The sequence below is a fragment of the Mauremys mutica genome, chromosome 7 (assembly GCF_020497125.1).
Source record: "Mauremys mutica isolate MM-2020 ecotype Southern chromosome 7, ASM2049712v1, whole genome shotgun sequence".
Classification (NCBI taxonomy): Eukaryota; Metazoa; Chordata; order Testudines; family Geoemydidae; genus Mauremys; species Mauremys mutica.
The window spans coordinates 129,614,651-129,633,738 of NC_059078.1; the positions used below are offsets into that span (position 1 = coordinate 129,614,651).

A 19,088-nucleotide genomic window follows, 5' to 3' on the forward strand; every position below is an offset into this window, starting at 1 on the left:
CTGCGTTGGCTCACAGCCCTGACACAAACAGCTCATGTAGAATCATGCAGGCCACAGCCTAGCTTCCACCATACAGTTGCTTTTAGCAAAGTGACCCCCAACTCCACCCCTAGTGCCAGGTTTCCCAAAAACTGTCTCCCTGCAGTGACAAGCCCTCTCACTGAACGCTTACAGAAGTTAAGTTCATTGCTCCTTTAAATGGACAATACACGTCACCTCATTCATTTAACTGGGATTTGAAAAACACTCATTTCAGTCACACCACTGAATTGGTTTATAGTAAAAGTAAAACAAGTTTATTTAAAAGTCATCAGTTTAAGTGATACCAGATAAGGAGTGTGGTCAGATGTTTGGCTGTGGTGTGTTCCCTCCGTATGCTGTCCCAGTTCTGCGCAGACAAGTGGCACAGCAGACCTTGAGCAAACCATCCAATGACCACAAAATCCAATAAGGTGTGAAGGCACCCAGCCAGGTTTATTGTCAACGAAGTACGGTCCTAGCTCCCCGGATCAGTGTCTACAGTTATACTAGCACATGTATGCCTCTGACAGTGGACGCAGTTCAGTCAGTGGCGGGACTTCCCACTGCCCCCTTGACTGGCCAAAGACACTCCCTCCAAGATATATCTTTATATACCAATATGAACAAGTATCACCTGTGATGTATCAGAGCGCCACCCATTGCCTTGTACCTGAAGGTTCGATCAAAACATCTCTATCCATCATGCTGTCATCCTGACCTTATCCTTAAGATGGGTCAGCGTGTTGCTGTTATCTTTGGGGAATGTGTTTATCGGAGTGTTCTGGTACCACCCTTCTGGAATGTGCTTGCATGAGTGCTTTGTGCCTAGCACCTCTTCGGAATATGTGTTTTTGCAATATCAGCCCTATGCTTGCCAAATTCTGTGAGCAGGGCCGGCCTCTTTCTCACAACCTGACTTTGCTTCATATCAGCAAAGTTTTGACCACTACTTTAGTTCAGGCCTCATACCAGGCCTCTGATATAAGGCCTTATGTTTCAGGCCCTCTTCTTATTACAAGGAGTAAAGGCAGAAATGGTTATAAACAAACAAAAATAAAACCACACTTCTAATGCTAACATTTAATTTCAGCAAATTATAATCTTTGCCTAAACAGGTTTCTCACCTGTGTTCAGTTCCCAGAGACTTCAACCCCCTAGTCTGAAGGACTTGACATTCTGTGATTTCAAGAGCTCTGGAATCCTTGAATACCTCATGTGATACAGATGGGGTTCTCTCCCCTTAATTTTTTATAGTCTATTAAACCTTTGAAATGTATTATTTTGAAAAGTGAACCCAGCCAGCGCTTCTCTGTTCGGGAAGGCCACATGGTGTCTGTACCCTAGCAGAAGTTCATTGATTGTGCTTCAAGAGGCCGGAAGGCTTTTGGGGAAGGGGAACAGTGCAGTCTCCCTTCCTTATTAGCTTGATGGCCTTGTTTATGTTGCATGTAAATGTGCTTTTCTTTGTCTTTGGTCACACCTTGCTTAATTTACATCAGACACACAGTCAGTGAGGCGGAACCACATTCCATTGTCTGGAACAGGCATAGTTTAGGCGCTGCTTGCCAAATACATTTTAAAAACTTAACTCTAGCACATATTTATAACCCTTTTTACACATCTCAAACATACACCGCACAATGATTTTTGGGACCAGTGTATTGTCTGTTTGCATAGGATACCTCACACAACACCTTATAGATACAGATTATGACTACAGTGAGTTTGGGGGTGTGACGGGTTGGATCACGGAACCCCCCTGGGAGCTGCCACCTGATGTGCCAAGACTACCTCTGCCCCTGCTTTCCTGCCCTGTCAGCTTAGGACTTCAGTGCCCTGCCTGGTTTGAGTCAGACTCGCTAGCCTGCTGCAAACCCAGACCCAGGTCTGAATCACGTCCCCTAACAGCTGTAGGCTTAACTGAAAGTAGCTAACAGAAGTGTTCTTGTCTTTAACACTCAGATGCCCAACTCCCAATGGGGTCTAAACCCAAATAAATCTGTTTTACCCTGTATAATGCTTATACAGGGTAAACTCATAAATTGTTTGCCCTCTATAAATAACACTGATAGAGAGAGATGCACGGCTGTTTGCCCACCCAGTTATTAACACATACTCTGAGTTAATTAATAAGTAAAAAGTGATTTTATTAAATACAGAAAGTAGGATTTAAGTGGTTCCAAGTAGTAACAGACAGAACAAAGTAAGTCACCACAGAAAATAAAATAAAACATGCCAATCTATGTCTAATCAAACTGAATACTGATAATCTCACCCTTAGAGATGCTTCAGTAAGTTTTTTTCCTCAGACTGGAGACCTTCCAGGCCTGGGCACAATTCTTTCCCTTGGTACAGCTCTTATTCCAGCTCAGGTGGTAGCTAGGGGATTCCTCATGATGGCTCCTCCCTTTGTTCTGTTCCACCGATTTATATATCTTTTGCATAAGGTGGGAATACTTTGTCCCTCTCTGGGTTCCCACCCCCTCCTTCTCAATGGAAAGACACCAGGTTAAAGATGGATTCCAGTTCAGGTGACATGATCACGTGCCACTGTAAGACTTCAAGCCTTCATTCCTCCCAGCCTGACTCACAGGAAGGCTGCTTGCAAACAGAGCCATCCACAGTCAGTTGTCCTGGTTGATGGGAGCCATCAAGAGTCCAAACCACCATTAATGGCCCACACTTTGCATAATTACAATAGGCCCTCAGAGTTATATTTCTAGTTTCAGATACAAGAGTGATACATTTATACAAATAGGATGCCCACACGCAGTAGATACAAGCTTTGTAATGATATCTTACAAGAGACCTTTTGCATGAAGCATATTCCAGTTACATTATATTCACTCATTAGCATATATTTATAAAATAATATAGAGTGCAGCGTCACGGGGGGTACACGGAGTATGTCAGGCCTTACAAGAGTTGCTGACACAGAGTAGTGAACTACCAATGGGCCTCTGTGTCACAATGGTTCACATCCATAATTGGTCAATTCAGTCTGTAGTCTAGGAGTACTCTTGGATTCCTTGCTAAGGCTGGGGTCTCACACAGCAGCATCCACAAGTAATGTTTTCTACCATCTCTCCTTGGCTAGGAGACTCAGTCTCAAGCTGTTGGACAAAAACCTAGCCTCATTTATGCATGCCTTCATCACCTATTGGCTGGATAAAAGTAATGCAGCATACCTGGGCATGAAGCCTTCAGCATTTAAAAAACTCCAATTTATACAGAACACTGCAGTGCATCTCCTCAGGAACACAGGCTAGTGGGAGCATATCAAATCTGTTCTTCACTCCCTATGGTGGTTTCCCATAGTATAGCAAATTAAGTTTAAGGTCTCTGTACTTATCGTCAAAGCACTCCATGGCCTGGGCCTAAGATATCTAAAAGATCATCTAAAGCTCCAGAATGATGCCTCTGTGGTCAATCGCTGTGCTCCTCTGGCACAGTGGAACTCAACAATAAGAGTAAAGCTCATCTGTGCAGAAGACCACTTTCTCCGGGGCAATCCAATTCTATGGAATGAACTCCCTCAGAAACTAGGGGTCATCACAAACCTCACTTCTTTTTGCTCCAAGTGCATGTCAGCATTTCTTCAACATTCCCTTTTCTAATATAAACACATAGCAACAGTCATATTTATATAAATAAACGAGGAGATATATACTACCGAAACAAGGTACTCTGCTGCACATACTTCTCTCTTTGGGGAGAGGAGGTGAGGACAAACAGCACATGACAGATGTATAATTACGTGGCTTAATGCATTACCAGAAGGTGCTCAGATGCTATGAAGCACAGTAATAAATCCTAGATAGAACAGAATGGGCAGAGAACCAATCCCTGAGGTGGTAACCTGAAACCACCACCAGTTGAGCATTCCCCATTTTGAAATCTACTAGTTAGCTAGCTTTTCATCCATTTCAATTTGTGCATTATTCTTTTTGTATAGTGCTAGTTTTTTTCCTTTGGAACATGTGGTACTAAGGCAAAGTATATTATACCAATGCAATTTTCTTTGTTAACCCAGACCTGTAATCATAGAATCATAGAGGATTAGGGTTGGAAGAGACCTCAGGAGGTCATCTAGTCCAACCTCCTGCTCAAAGCAGGACCAATCCCAACTAAATCATCCTAGCCAGGGCTTAGTCTTTATAATCTTGTCAAAGAACATCAAGGTCACTTAACAAGACTGCTTTACCAGTAAATTATCTTGTCTGATATTTCCATTCTTTAACTTTATCAATAAGTGCTCATATCAGCCAGTGAATTTATTTTTTTTTGCCTGGAATAGGTGCCGGGCTCAGAATTCCTTTTTGTTCTATAATGTATATTTAAAATTCCATATTGTCTTTCACCCTGTTGATCAGAGGTATTTCATCAGTATCTTTAGCTTCTCAGCTGTTGCCTACTCTTAACTTCTGACTTATATTCATTGTCAAGAGAAACCAGGTGTCTAGACTCCCAGCTACTAGAACCCACTCTTCTCCTAGTGGTGAGAATAGATTTCAAGAGCCCTGATGATCTCCTTTGCACCAACCCCCAATCAACACTTTGCTTTGTTACATCTGATTAGGAATGATAGAGACTTGACATAAGTGAAGAAAAGAGGTGCTTTGGGGAGTGAGAGAGATTAGATGGGTAGGTTGAGAAATGAAATTATAATGTTAGAAACTTGTAGGCTCTGAGCAAGTGGGTTGCTGGGTTGGGAAACTGTAATAGATTGGGAAAACTAGATATGATATCCGCTCTTGGATTATTTACAGGCTTTATACCATCTTTTGTTACTGGATTTACTTAGAAATAATTTTCCACCTTTTCATTTTTGCTTATGGATCTTCAAGTTTGTTTGTGTGTGTGTTCATTCCTGATGTAACTTTTTTGCATGAGAATATAAATTTGCTTTGTGAATGTGCATTTTTACCTGAACACGTGTGAGCCTCATACTTACTTTCTCATGTGTTGTGGGGTAGGATAGGAGGGTTTTGACCATTGTTACTTTCTCATCTGTTTGGGTTTGTGTGTGAGGGGTATGTTTGACTTTAACATGCTCTGAGCTTCGGGCATGGATGATACGAAGTGCACAAACTCTTGTTTTTTTAGGCCCTACAGTAGAACAGCAAGGTGAAATGGCTCGAGCTGGAGGCAGGTCCCTAGCAGCGCTACAGCCTGAACAGGTAACATGCCAATGTGGCTTCATTTATGTATTAGAACTTAGAAATATACTGTGTGTTTCACAATAAAATCTAAGACAGATCCCTGCCCCAAAGAGCTCATATTCTCACTAGTCTGTAAGTCTTATCATTTAGATTGTAACATACCGCATGAGAGGGAGGGGTGAAGAAGAATGTGGTCTACTGAGCTGTAATTATGTACATTTGAACCATCAGATTTATATAGCTCTAATTATTTTAAATGCAGGTATTGGCATGTAGAGGATGCCATAGAAGAGTTTTTGGAGTGAACTGCCCCAATTGCTCTTACTGAGAGGATACTTAAACTGCCCAAAAAGGAGCAGCTGTGTGCGATCCTCCTATCATTCAGTGTACCACTGCATTGCAGCTGGATTGGGTAGAGGGAGGCACTATGTAGAGCAAGGCAGGTGCTGGCACAGAGGCAGGGGGCATCTTGTTGTTGATTAGGCAGGAAAGCAGAGACCTGCCAGGCAAAATGCAGGAAAGGCCAGAAGCCAGGACTGCAGGCTGAACTGTGTAGTCCAACCAGTAGCAAGGAGTAAATAATGAGCAGGTAGCTTTCTGAGGTATGCTGGAGGCCAAGTGCAGGAGCCAGAGAAGAAAGAGTCCAGAGGTATTAGATAAGAAGTGGGGGTTGGGGAGACCACGAGCCTGAGTACCCTGAGTCACTTGGCTTCTACGATAACCGTACAGAATTTTTTTTCTGTCTGCAGAGAGCAGAGATTATCTATCATCTAGCTGACCTGCTAACTGACCAGAGAGAAGAAATTCTATCGGCCAATAAAAAGGACTTGGAAGAGGCTGAAAGTAAAGGTAATGTATTAATGGAGCTAGTAAGCTTAAATATATGTAGATATCGTGAATCTATGTGGGTTTGAACAGAAGGCGAAAAGTGGGATGGGAACTCTTATTCAGAGGTTTAGGGATTTGGGAACTAACTGTGATGGTGTAATGACTGTCATCTTAGTTGTCACAGACGGTCAAGCCTGGGACCTTGAGAGCTGAAAGCATGAATCCCTACAGCCTGGGCTAAAGGACAAAGTCCCCCAGCAGGGAGCTGTAGAAGATTCATGTCTTCTGGATCAGACAAAGGGCTTGTAACACACTGAACAGTACGTGATGATAACTGTTTAGTGCTCCAGGTTGTCAGGAGAGAGAGTTTGGCTGTGGAAATGCATGTAGTGAGCACCTTGTGTTTTGTTGCAGTGACTACTCTGGTCTCTTTCTAGATTTGTTAAAACAGTATGTTCTGCCCCTGTGGGGGATAGTATTTTGTCTCCTCTTGTGGTCAAGCTGCATGTGATTGATGATGTGTTCCAAAAAGAGAAACATCCACTTCTTAACAAGGAAGTGTCTATTCTATTCAGGCTGCTTGTATCATAAACTTCATTCTGGTGTATCAGATTAATGCATTGAAAAGTCTTGGAGGGCATTTTGGGTGGGGGAAGCTGCACAATGTGACAACTTACTCCTGTGTTCTTTACAAAGGATGTTCATAGTGACCTGCAAATGCGGGAAATGGGCTTGTGCCTGGTTTTGTGTCTTTATGGTGTTGTGTAACAGGGGCAATGGCCACTTAAATGAAATTGAGTCCAGCTCTCCTGTTATAAGTCCATGTGTGCTCTAATTTAGTGTAATGAGAACAGGGCTGCCCCAGGGAGTTATAAATGAGTGGGGAAGGAGCTCAGAACTTGGAGTCCCACGTCCAAAGAGTAGAGAGAGCTCAGAAGAAGAGCAGTGCTTCAGTGAAAGGATGCCCCTGAAGGAGGGATGTTGAGAGTTCCCTAGTTGTGCAGTAGAACCAGATCAGGCTGGTGAAAGCAGAATAAACTCTGGCAAGTGAAGTGTACAAGTATAATTAGGCAGGCCAAAAAGGAATGTGAAGAGGAGCTAGCAAAATAAACACATAACAGCAAAAAAATGTTATGTGTAAAAGAAGCAGAAAGCCTACCAAACAATCAGTGGGGCCACTGGGTGATCAAGGTGGTAAAGGAGCACTCAAGGAAGACAAGGCCGTTGCAGAAAAGCTAAATGAATTCTTTGCATCAATCTTCACTGCAGAGGATATGAGAGAGATTCCCACACCTGAGCCATTCTTTTTAAGTGCCAAATCTGACCTATCCAAGATTGAGGTTTCAGTAGAAGTGGTTTTTGGAACAAATAGATGGTATGTCACCAGGACCCGATGGTATTCACCCAAGAGTTGTGAAGGAAACTCAAATATGAAATTGCAGAACTACTAACTGTGGTATCAAGTATCAGGGGGATAGCTATGTTAGTCTGTATCCACAAAAACAACGAGGAGTCCGGTGGCACCTTAAAGACTAACAGATTTATTTGGGCATAAGCTTTCGTAGGTAAGAAACCCACTTCTCCAGATGCATGGAGTGAAAATTACAAATGCAGGCATTATTATACTGACACATGAAGAGAAGGGATTTACCTTACAAGTGGAGAAACAGTGTAGACAGGGCCAATTCAATCAGGGTGGATGTAGTCCACTCCCAATAGTTGATGAGGAGGTGTCAATACCAGGAGAAGGAAAGTTGCTTTTGTAGTTAGCCAGCCACTCTCAGTCCTTATTCAAGTCCAAATTAATGGTGTTAAATTTGCAAATGAATTTTAGTTCTGCAGTTTCTCTTTGAAGTCTGTTTTTGAAGTTTTTTTGTTCAAGTATGGCTACTTTTAAATCCGTTATAGAATGTCCAGGGAGATTGAAGTGTTCTCCTACTGGCTTTTGTATGTTATCATTCCTGATGTCTGATTTGCGTCCATTTATTCTTTTACATAGAGACTGTCCAGTTTGGCCAATGTATGTGGCAGAGGGGCATTGATGGCACATATCACATTAGTAGATGTGCAAGTGAATGAGTCCCTGATAGTGTGGCTCCTGTGGTTGGGTCCTCTGATGGTGTCGCTAGAGTAGGTATGGGGACAGAGTAGGCAACGGGGTTTGTTACAGGGATTGGTTCCTGGGTTAGTGTTTCTGTGGTGTGGTGTAGTTGCTGGTGAGTTTTGCTTCAGGTTGGGAGGCTGTATGTAAACAAGGACTGGCCTGCCTCCCAAGGTCCTATGAGAGTGAGAGATCATTTTCCAGGATAGGTTGTAGATCTTTGATGATGTGCTGGAGAGGTTTTAGCTGGGGGCTGTCTGTGATGATCAATGGTGTTCTGTTATTTTCCTTGTTGGGCCTGACTTCTGGGTACCCGTCTCGCTCTGTCAATCTGTTTCCTCACTTTCCCAGGTGAGTATTGTAGTTTTAAGAATGCTTGATAAAGATCTTGTAGGTGTTTATCTCTGTCTGAAGGATTGGAGCAAATTTGGTTGTATCTTATTAGGTATTCTCTCTAAAGGTGCAATGTTTCAAAAAGTTCAATGAATTAAAAGATTGTTGGGGGCGGAATAGACCTGGACAAGGTGAAGAAGTCTGGAGATAAATGTGAGAAGGGAGGGACAGGCAGTAGAAACAAAAGTGAAACTGTTTGAGCAGCATATTCCAGAAGTCTTGAGGTCTTTCTGAGTGTAGCCTTCATTGATTTGAGATCTACCATACCATTCTCTCACTAGGAGGGAAAACCTATAATGGCAACAGGCTGTAAAAGAGACCCAGTTTGGGTCTCATTTATCTCTGAGTTGTGAAGAATATGTATTAAGGTTCTAACAACCAACAAGAATGTACTTTTATGTAGAAATCCATGATTAAATCGAGTCTTTCTGACTAGTGATTTAAATCAAATCCACCCTGACTGGAGGATAGCTAATGTGACACCAATTTTAAAAAATGGCTCCAAAGGCGATCCTGGCAATTATAGGCTAGTAAGCCTTCTGCAATACCATGCAAATTGGTTGAAACTGTAGGAAAGAACAGAATTATCAGACACACAGATGAGGAGTCCTACAAAAAGTGGAAACTAGGTCAAACTACAAAGGATGAATATAAACAAATAACACAAGTATGTAGGGGGAAAATTAGAAAGGCGAAGGCACAAAAAAAAAAGATTAAACTACCTAGAGACATATAGGGTAACAAGAAAACAGTCTACAAATACATTAGAAGCAAGAGGAAGACCAAGGACAGGGTAGGCCCATTACTAGTGAACGCCAGTGAAAATGAGGTAGGATCAGAGGCTAAAATAGGGAAAGAACAAGTTAAAAATTACTTAGACAAGTTAGATGTCTTCAAGTCACCAGGGCCTGATGAAATACATCCTAGAATACTCAAGGAGCTGACTGAGGAGATATCTGAGCCATTAGCGATTATCTTTGAAAAGTTATGGAACACGGGAGAGATTCCAGAGGGCTGAAAAAGGGCAGATACAGTGCCCATCTATAAAATGGGAAATAAGGACAACCCTGGGAATTACAGAACAGTCAACTAAATTTCATGTACTCGGAGCAAATAATTAAGCTTGTTACCCTGTCAAAGAAAGCTGTTAGGTTTGACATGATTTGTTCCTGACAAATCCATACTGACTGTTACTTATCACCTTATTATCTTCTAGGTATTCACAGATTTTTAAGAGCAGGTTAGATAAACATCTGTCAGGGATGGTCTAGATAATACTTAGTCCTGCCTTGAGTGCAGGGGACTGGACTAGATGACCTCTTGAGGTCCCTTCCAGTTCTATGAATCTATGAACACGATTTATTGGGGAAGAGTCAGCGTGGCTTTTGTGAACGGAAATTATGCCTCCCAAATTTCTTAGAGTTCTTTGAGAAGGTCAGCAAACGTGGACAAGGGTGATCCAGGAGATATAATGTACTTGAACTTTCAGAAAGCCTCTGACAGGATCCCTGACCGCAGCTGGGTCTGGGTCACTGCACTTCCCGCCGTCAGTGAGTGCAGTCCTAACCCTGCTGCAGTCCTCAACGGAGTGGGGGCAGGAAGAGGCAGAGCAGGGGTGGGGGCTTTTGGGAAGGAGTGGAGTGGGGACGGGGCTGTGGAGGAGCAGGAGTGGGAAGAGGCGGGGCTGGGGCAGAGCAGGAGCTGGGGCCATGGAGAAGAGGCGGAGCAGGGGCTGGAGCAGCATGCAGCTGCATAGGGCATCAGGAAATTTGGTGCCTCATTCGAAGGGGATAGTGTCTGACTAGTCAGCTTTTCTGCTTATCTGGCTCAAGTTAAACATGCATGAGGTGATGTGAATCTCTTTACTTGTCTGATCCAGGCAGCTTTGCTGTGGCTCGTGGAAGCTGATGGCCTATATAGTTCATCTCAGATCATATCTTTCTGAGTGGAAAAGTGCCTGTATAATTTCTTAGGCAGATGTAAGGAGGTGGATGGAGCCTGGATATCTAGTCTCAAGCAGCTGTTAAGTATTTCCAGCATGACTTAACCATCTTTTATTTCAGGGAGATTGGCACTTCCTTTGATGAAGCGACTGAGTCTGTCTACATCAAAGCTGAATAGCTTGGCCATAGGACTTCGTCAGATCGCAGCATCCTCCCAGGAGAGTGTAGGCCGTGTCATTCGCAGAACACGAATAGCAAAAGACTTAGAGCTGGAACAGGTGACTGTGCCTATTGGAGTCCTGCTGGTGATCTTCGAATCCCGCCCTGACTGCCTCCCACAGGTACATGATGAGGGGAAATAAAACTTTTTTGTTTGAGATGTCCTTTGGTAACATAGGAGTGGAAGTGACCTCTTGGGTCATTGAGTTCAGTCCCCTGCTGTCACAGGCAACAAAAGGAGAAATATTCTGATTGGTGGGGTGGTGAGTGAACCAGCATTCAATTCTTAATTTCCAAAGCACTGTCTTGCAAGGGGGTTCCCTTAAACTGGATTTTATTGGCATACTACCCTCTCCATCAGATCTCTCCTCAGGACCCACTTCTGCATTGTTCAGAAGAAATCAGCCAGTTTGTGATGGGTTAATAGGCAGATGGGAGAGTTTTTTCACTTAATAAATTGTAAATGTTTTCAAGAATTGTACCTATTTGAATGTACATTCCTCCTCCCCATGCCACGTGTTTTCTCAGGTTGCAAGCCCTGCTATGTAGAAACCTCTTATTCATATATGCTTACTGAGCACAATGGGGCTTAGTCCTAGTTGGGGCCTCTGAGCACTATTTAATACCAGTATTTAATGTTCTTCTACACTACTTGCTACTAGCCTTAGACATCTGTCAAACTCGGAAGATGTATCTAGTGGGATCTCGTAGGGGTCTGTCCTGGGTCAGATACTATTCAGTATTTTCATTAATTAATTGAATAATGGAGTAGAGAGCATGCTTAAAAGATCTGTGGATGATAACCAAGCTGGAAGCAGAGCCACCCAGAGTGGGGGGCAAGTGGGGCAATTTGCCCCGGGCCCCACAGGGGCCCCACGAGCCCTGGCCAGGTGGCGGTCCAGGTCTTCGTAGACGAAGACGCAGAGCGACTGAAGGGTCCCCCGCCGCCGAAATGCTGCCGAAGACCCGGACCGCTGCCAGGTGAGTACAAGTGCCGCAGCTCCCTCGCTTTGCCCCAGGGCCCCTGAATCCTCTGGGCAGCCCTGGCTGGAAGGGGTTGCATGCACTTTGGAAGTCAGGATTAGAATTCAAAAGACTTTATTTGAGCTCAATTCTCTAATTTATCAACAAGATGAAATTCAATAAAGACAAACGCAAAGTGCTTGACATAAGAAAGAAAAATGAAATGTAAAATGGGGAGTAACTGGCTAGGGAGTAGTACATCAAAAAGGGATCTGGGAATTACAGTGGCTCACTAACTGAATGAGCCAACCATGTGAGGCAGTTGCAAAATAAAGCTAATATTCTGGGGCTTATTAATGAGTGTTGTGTGTGAGGCACAGGAGGTAATAGTTCCACTTTGCTTGGCACTGATGAGGCCCCAGGAGAAGTATTGTCCATTTCTGGTTGCCATGCTTTAAGAAATATTTGGGCAAATTGGAGACAGGTCCAAAGGAGAGCAACAAAAATTACAAAAGTTTTTAAAAACCTAACTATGACGAAAGGTTAAAAAATCTGGGCATGTTTAGTTTTAAATAGACTGAGAGGCGACCTGATAAGTCTTCAGATGTGTTGAGGGCTGTTTTAAAGAGGACATGGGTCTAGATCTGATGCATCCAAGGGTGCTGAGGGAGTTGGCTGAAGTGATTGCAGACCCATTGGCTATTATCTTTGAAAATTCGTGTTAAACCTCAAGGGTTAACACAACAATGTGTTAACCCTTGAGGGCTCAGCTGAGTGCTAGTTCATCATTTAGCAGTAAGGGATTCCCTGGGAAATATCCCACTCTCTTCCACCCTCTGACTCTACCACCTCAACCAAGCTTCAGAATCATCATTGCTGTCTACAGTATTAAATTGTTTGTTTAAAACTTATACTGTTTGTGTGTGTGTGTATGTATGTGTATATATAAAATATATAGTCTTTTGTCTGCTGAAAAAAAATTCCCTGGAACCTGCTCTCCTTTGGACCTGTCTCCAATTTGCCCCGATATTTCTCAAAATGTTTTTTAAGTACAACAGAAGCAAGAAGCCTGCTAAACAACCAGTGGGGCCCCTTGATGATCGAGATACAAAAGGAGCGCTTAAAGACAATAAAGTCACTGCGGAGAAACTAAATGGATTCTTTGCTTCAGTCTTCACGGCTCAGGATGTTAGGGAGATTCCCAAACCTGAGCCGGCTTTTGTAGGTGACAAATCTGAGGAACTGTCACAGATTGAAGTGTCACTAGAGGAGGTTTTGGAATTAATTGATAAACTCAACATTAACAAGTCACCGGGACCAGATGGCATTCACCCAAGAGTTCTGAAAGAACTCAAATGTGAAGTTGCAGAACTATTAACTAAGGTTTGTAACCTGTCCTTTAAATCGGCTTCTGTACCCAATGACTGGAAGTTAGCTAATGTAACACCAATATTTAAAAAGGGCTCTAGAGGTGATCCCGGCAATTACAGACCGGTAAGTCTAATGTCGGTACCGGGCAAATTAGTCGAAACAATAGTTAAGAATAAAATTGTCAGACACATAGAAAAACATAAACTGTTAAGCAATAGTCAACATGGTTTCTGTAAAGGGAAATCGTGTCTTACTAATCTATTAGAGTTCTTTGAAGAGGTCAACAAACATGTGGACAAGGGGGATCCAGTGTACATAGTGTACTTAGATTTCCAGAAAGCCTTTGACAAAGGTCCCTCACCAAAGGCTCTTACGTAAATTAAGCTGTCATGGGATAAAAGGGAAGGTCCTTTCATGGATTGAGAACCGGTTAAAAGACAGGGAAGAAAGAGTAGGAATTAATGATAAATTCTCAGAATGGAGAGGGGTAACTAGTTGTGTTCCCCAAGGGTCAGTCCTCGGACCAATCCTATTCAACTTATTCATAAATGATCTGGAGAAAGGGGTAAACAGTGAGGTGGCAAAGTTTGCAGATGATACTAAACTGCTGAAGATAGTTAAGACCAAAGCAGACTGTGAAGCACTTCAAAAATATCTCACAAAACGAAGTGATTGGGCAACAAAATGGCAAATGAAATTTAATGTGGATAAATGTAAAGTAATGCACATTGGAAAAAATAACCCCAACTATAGATACAATATGATGGGGGCTAATTTAGCTACAGCGAGTCAGGAAAAAGATCTTGGAGTCATCGTGGATAGTTCTCTGAAGATGTCCACGCAATGTGCAGAGGCGGTCAAAAAAGCAAACAGGATGTTAAGAATCATTAAAAAGGGGATAGAGAATAAGACTGAGAATATATTATTGCCTTTATATAAATCGATGGTACGCCCACATCTCGAATACTGTGTAGAGATGTGGTCTCCTCATCTCAAAAAAGATATACTGGCACTAGAAAAGGTTTGGAGAAGGGCAACTAAAATGATTAGGGGTTTGGAGAGGGTCCCATATGAGGAAAGATTAAAGAGGCTAGGACTCTTCAGCTTGGAAAAGAGGAGACTAAGGGGGGATATGATAGAGGTCTATAAAATCATGAGTGATGTGGAGAAAGTGGATAAGGAAAAGTTATTTACTTATTCCCATAATACAAGAACTAGGAGTCACCAAATGAAATTAATAGGCAGCGGGTTTAAAACAAATAAAAGGAAGTTCTTCTTCACGCAGTGCACAGTCAACTTGTGGACTCCTTACCTGAGGAGGTTGTGAAGGCTAGGACTATAACAGCGTTTAAAAGGGGACTGGATAAATTCATGGTGGTTAAGTCCATAAATGGTTATTAGCCAGGATGGGTAAGGTATGGTGTCCCTATGCTCTGTTTGTCGGAGGATGGAGATGGATGGCAGGAGAGAGATCACTTGATCGTTGCCTCTTAGGTTCACTGCCTCTGGGGCACCTGGCATTAGCCACTGTCGGTAGACAGGATACTGGGCTAGATGGACCTTTGGTCTGACCCGGTACGGCCGTTCTTATGTTCTAATCCCCCCCATCTACATTAATTCTTATGGGGAAATTGGATTCGCTTAACAGCGTTTCGCTTAAAGTAGCATTTTTCAGGACCATAACCACAACGTTAAGCGAGGAGTTACTGTACTCCATTTGGGAAATAGAGATGTTTCTCATAATAATTTATGCGTGAGTAATTATTAATTTAAACTTTAAATGCCTGATGGGGGAAATATGCCTCTACCTCTAAACTCAGTTGTGTCATAGATTTGAAGACTAAAGGGTCCAATATGATAATTTTGTCTGACCTCCTGGGTAACATAGACCAAAGAATTTCATCCAGTAATTCCTGCATCAAATCCATACTTTACAGTTGAGTTACAGCATATCTCTTAGAAATCCAATCTTCATTTAAAATCCACTATGACCCTAGTTGGTTGTTCCGTTGACTAATTACTCTTGGTGTTAAAGAGTTGTACTTGACTTACAGCCTGAAATTCTCCTTCCAGACAGTAGATCATGTTGTGCTTTTGGTTGCTATATTTGAGTCCTCTACCATCAGAAATCTACCATGGAATTGCTAAGAGACCAAGGTCAAATCCCCTCTTAAGCTTTTCTTGGATAAGCTGAATAGGTTGTTTCCTAAATCTTTCATTGCAAGACAGGCTTTCTCGACCTCTAATCATTGGTATAGCTCTCTTCTGATCTCTTTCCAGTTTTTCCATACCCTTTTTTAAACTGTAGAGTCCAGAACTGGACACAGTATCCTAATAATTTACCTTACACTGTCCAAAAATCATGGCCCAGGACCTTTATATTCCCCTTCACTACTACGCCTCCGTCCCCTCCAATCTTGGCTCACCTCGGTTTACTACCCAGGCAGAGACAGCATAGACATGATCGTCACGATCCCCCCAAGCATTCTAGGCTCCCTCGACTGGTGGTTGACGCCGTCCCTGGTGTGTGCAGGGATGCCGTTCCATCCGCCTCAGCCTTCTATGTCCCTGACGACGGATGCGTCATCTCTCGGCTGGGGTGCTCATCTCGGTCATCTTCACACTCCAGGCCTTTGGTCAGCTCAGGAACTGGCCTTGCACATCAATGTCCGAGAGCTGAGAGCAGTCTGCCTTGCGTGCCAGGTGTTTCAACAGCATTTACAAGGCCGTTGTGTCTCAGTGTTCACAGACAACACAATGGCCATGTATTACATAAACAAACAGCGTGGGGCACAGTCCTCCCCCCTTTGTCAGGAAGCCATCCTGCTCTGGGACTTCTGCATAGCCCACTTGATAGACCTGGTAGTGTCCTTTCTCCCAGGAGTTCGGAACGCTCTGGCGGATCGCCTCAGCAGATCCTTCCTGTCTCACGAGTGGTCGATTCGTCCGGATGTTATCCATTCTGTTTTCCGGAAGTGGGGCTTTCCCCGCATAGACCTCTTCGCTTCCTGCGAGAACAGGAAATGCCCTATGTTCTGCTCCTTCCAATGCCTCTCCCCGGGCTCAATCTCAGATGCTTTTCTGATGCCGTGGACGAGCCAACTGCTTTACGCCTTTCCACCCTTCCCGCTGGTTCACAGGGTCCTACTAAAGCTCCGCAGGGACAGAGCCCACTTGATCATGATCGCTTCAGCGTGGCCCAGGCAGCACTGGTACATCATGTTGCTCGACCTGTCGATAGCCAACCCAATTCCCCTGCCTCTTCGCCCAGACCTCATAACTCAGGACCACGGCAGACTTCACCACCCAGACCTGCAGTCCCTTCACCTCACAGCATGGCTGCTGCGTGGTTAAGCCAGTCTGAGTTACGTTGCTCTGCCTCAGTACAACAAGTACTCCTGGGTAGTAGGAAACCTTCCACTTGATTAACATATCTGGCCAAGTGGAAGCATTTCTCTTGCTGGTGCGAAAAGCATAGTGTTACTCCCACCGAGATCTCGATCCCTACCATCTTGGACTACCTCTGGTCTCTCAAACAGCAGGGCCTAGCGGTATCTTCATTGAGGGTGCACTTGGTGGCCATCTCTACCTTTCACCCAGGGGAGAGTGGCCACTCCATGTTCTCGCATGGTTTCTAGGTTCCTCAAGGGCTTGGAGCGCTTATATCCCCAAGTACGCCGCCCCGCCTCAACCTGGTTCTAACCAGACTTATGACTGCCCCATTCGAGCCGCTAGCAACCTGCTCGCTGCTATACATGTCCTGGAAGACAGCTTTCCTCGTAGCCATTACATCAGCCAGACAAGTCTCCGAGCTTCGGGCTCTCACGGTGGACCCACCGTATACTGTGTTTCACAAGGACACGGTGCAGTTGCGACCACATCCGGCCTTCCTCCCTAAAGTGGTATCGGGCTTTCATATCAACCAGGATATCTACCTTCCGATCTTCTTCCCAAAGCCACACTCATCACGACGGGAGCAACAATTGCACTCCCTGGACGTCCGTAGAGCGCTCACATTTAATATCGAGCGGACAAAGCCCTTTCGTAAAACGCCCCAACTCTTCGTCGCGGTGGCAGACCGAATTAAGGGCCTACCTATCTCCTCCCAGAGGATTTCATCTTGGGTGACGTCGTGCATCCGTACCTGCTATGACTTGGCTCATGTTCCATCGAGCCACCTCACCGCACATTCTACCAGGGCTCAGGCTTCATCTGCTGCCTTCCTGGCTCATGTACCCATCCAGGAGATATGTCGTGCAGTTACCTGGTCCTCGGTCCACACCTTTGCCTCACATTACGCACTGGTTCAACAGTCCAGAGATGATGCAGCCTTTGGGTCAGCAGTTTTGCATTCTGCAACATCTCACTCCGACCCCACCGCCTAGGTAAGGCTTGGGAATCACCTAATTGGAATCGATATGAGCAAGCACTCGAAGAAAAAACGGTTACTCACCTTTGTAACTGTTGTTCTTCGAGATGTGTTGCTCATATCCATTCCAAACCCGCCTTCCTTTCCCTCTGTCAGAGTAGCCGGCAAGAAGGAACTGAAGGGCCGTTGGGTCAGCAGGGGTATATATTCGGCGCCACTCTAGGGGGCGACCCAACCGACCCATCGAGTGTTGCTAGGGTAAAAATCTTCCGACGAACGTGCACGCGGCGCACGCACACCTAATTGGAATGGATATGAGCAACACATCTCGAAGAACAACAAAGGTGAGTATCCGTCTTTTCTTCTAATTGACTTTTCTCTTCTGGGCTTATGGTTGCATGTAGCTTTTTCAAATCCACTTCCTCCTCAGACACTGCAGCTGCACAAACCCTGACAGAGTTTGCCTATGCAGCCTCTTTAGCACATTTATCTGCCTGATAGTTTCCTTTTTGATCCTTGCTTGAGATTTTATGATGTGCTTTTATTTTTACTACTGCCAGTTCTGATAGTAGTTTGACAGCTTCAGTTAGTTTTTGAACTGCATCCATATTATTAATGGGCTTGCCAGTTGTTGTTACAAAAACCCGTGCATGACCACATGTCCATGTAGTCATGCACTACTCCGAATGCGTATCTGCTGTCTGTGTATACTGTGAACCTTTTGCCCTCTCCCACTCTTAGAGCTTCAGTGAGGGCTGTCAGCTCTGCTTCTTGAGCTGATTTTGAACCATCCAGCTGACCTGACGCTATTACTGTTACATCACTGATTACCACTGCCCATCCTGTATATGGCACTCCATTTTCATACTTCCTTGAACCATCTACATACAAAATTATGTCTGGATTCTCTAGTGGCTCTTCCTTAACTCTTCCCAACACTTCCTCTCCCTTAGCTATGAGACATTCGTGTACCTCTCCATCTATGTTCAGGTATTCAGCTACATTTATTCCTTTGTCCCTCACTATGGAGAAATTAGGGTTTTGCATGCACAGTGTTGATTCCCACTGACTCCTGCAGGCATCTGTTACGGATTTTAGCCGCCCGGTATTGAGGATGTCAATGAGCGTGGGTGAGGTATTTAATACCAGCATACCTGTGAGGGTATATGGCTCGCAGGCTTTTACAGTCCAGGTTGCATAATCCAAAGTGGCCATGCACTCTGGTAGCCCTTGTGATACAGGGGGTCTTAAGGTAGACATGTATGCCACCAGGCGCTGTCTGTCGCTGGAGCTGTGTTAGCACATCTGTGTATTGAGTCTTACTGTGATTACAGTAAAGGTGGAACAGCTTTCCCATATCGGGTAAGCCCAAGCTAGGGGCGGAGGCTAGAGCTTGCTTTATTTTTATTAATGCCGCCTCTTGTTTTGTGCCCCATATTACTGACTCATTTGCAGGTTTTCCCCCTCTGGTAAGGTTTTGAATCGGTTCCACCACCTCTGAGTACTCCGGTATATATATCCTACAATAATTAAGGAGTCCCAGCACTTTCCAGACTTCTTTAACTGTCCGTGGTCTTTTTAACTCTTGAATTGCCTGCTTTCTGTCTACTGTGAGTGCCTTTACTCCTTGCGCTATCTCATGCCCTAAATACAGGACCTTTGGCTGTTGTAATTGAACTTTCTTTGTGCTCAATTTAAATCCAGCCTCACAAAATTAT

The 19,088-nt window shown here is 44.1% G+C and overlaps 1 protein-coding gene across 11 annotated transcripts in view; it reads left to right on the plus strand.

Moving 5' to 3' along the window:
- Positions 1–19,088, plus strand: part of ALDH18A1 (aldehyde dehydrogenase 18 family member A1) — a 114,477-nt gene that overhangs the window by 71,403 nt on the left and 23,986 nt on the right. For all 11 annotated transcript variants that reach the window (XM_045024026.1, XM_045024027.1, XM_045024025.1 and 8 more), the window contains 3 exons: positions 5,128–5,201; positions 5,933–6,032; positions 10,569–10,789. In XM_045024026.1, the coding sequence (XP_044879961.1) occupies positions 5,128–5,201; positions 5,933–6,032; positions 10,569–10,789 (395 nt within the window). The remainder of the gene's footprint in view (positions 1–5,127; positions 5,202–5,932; positions 6,033–10,568; positions 10,790–19,088) is intronic.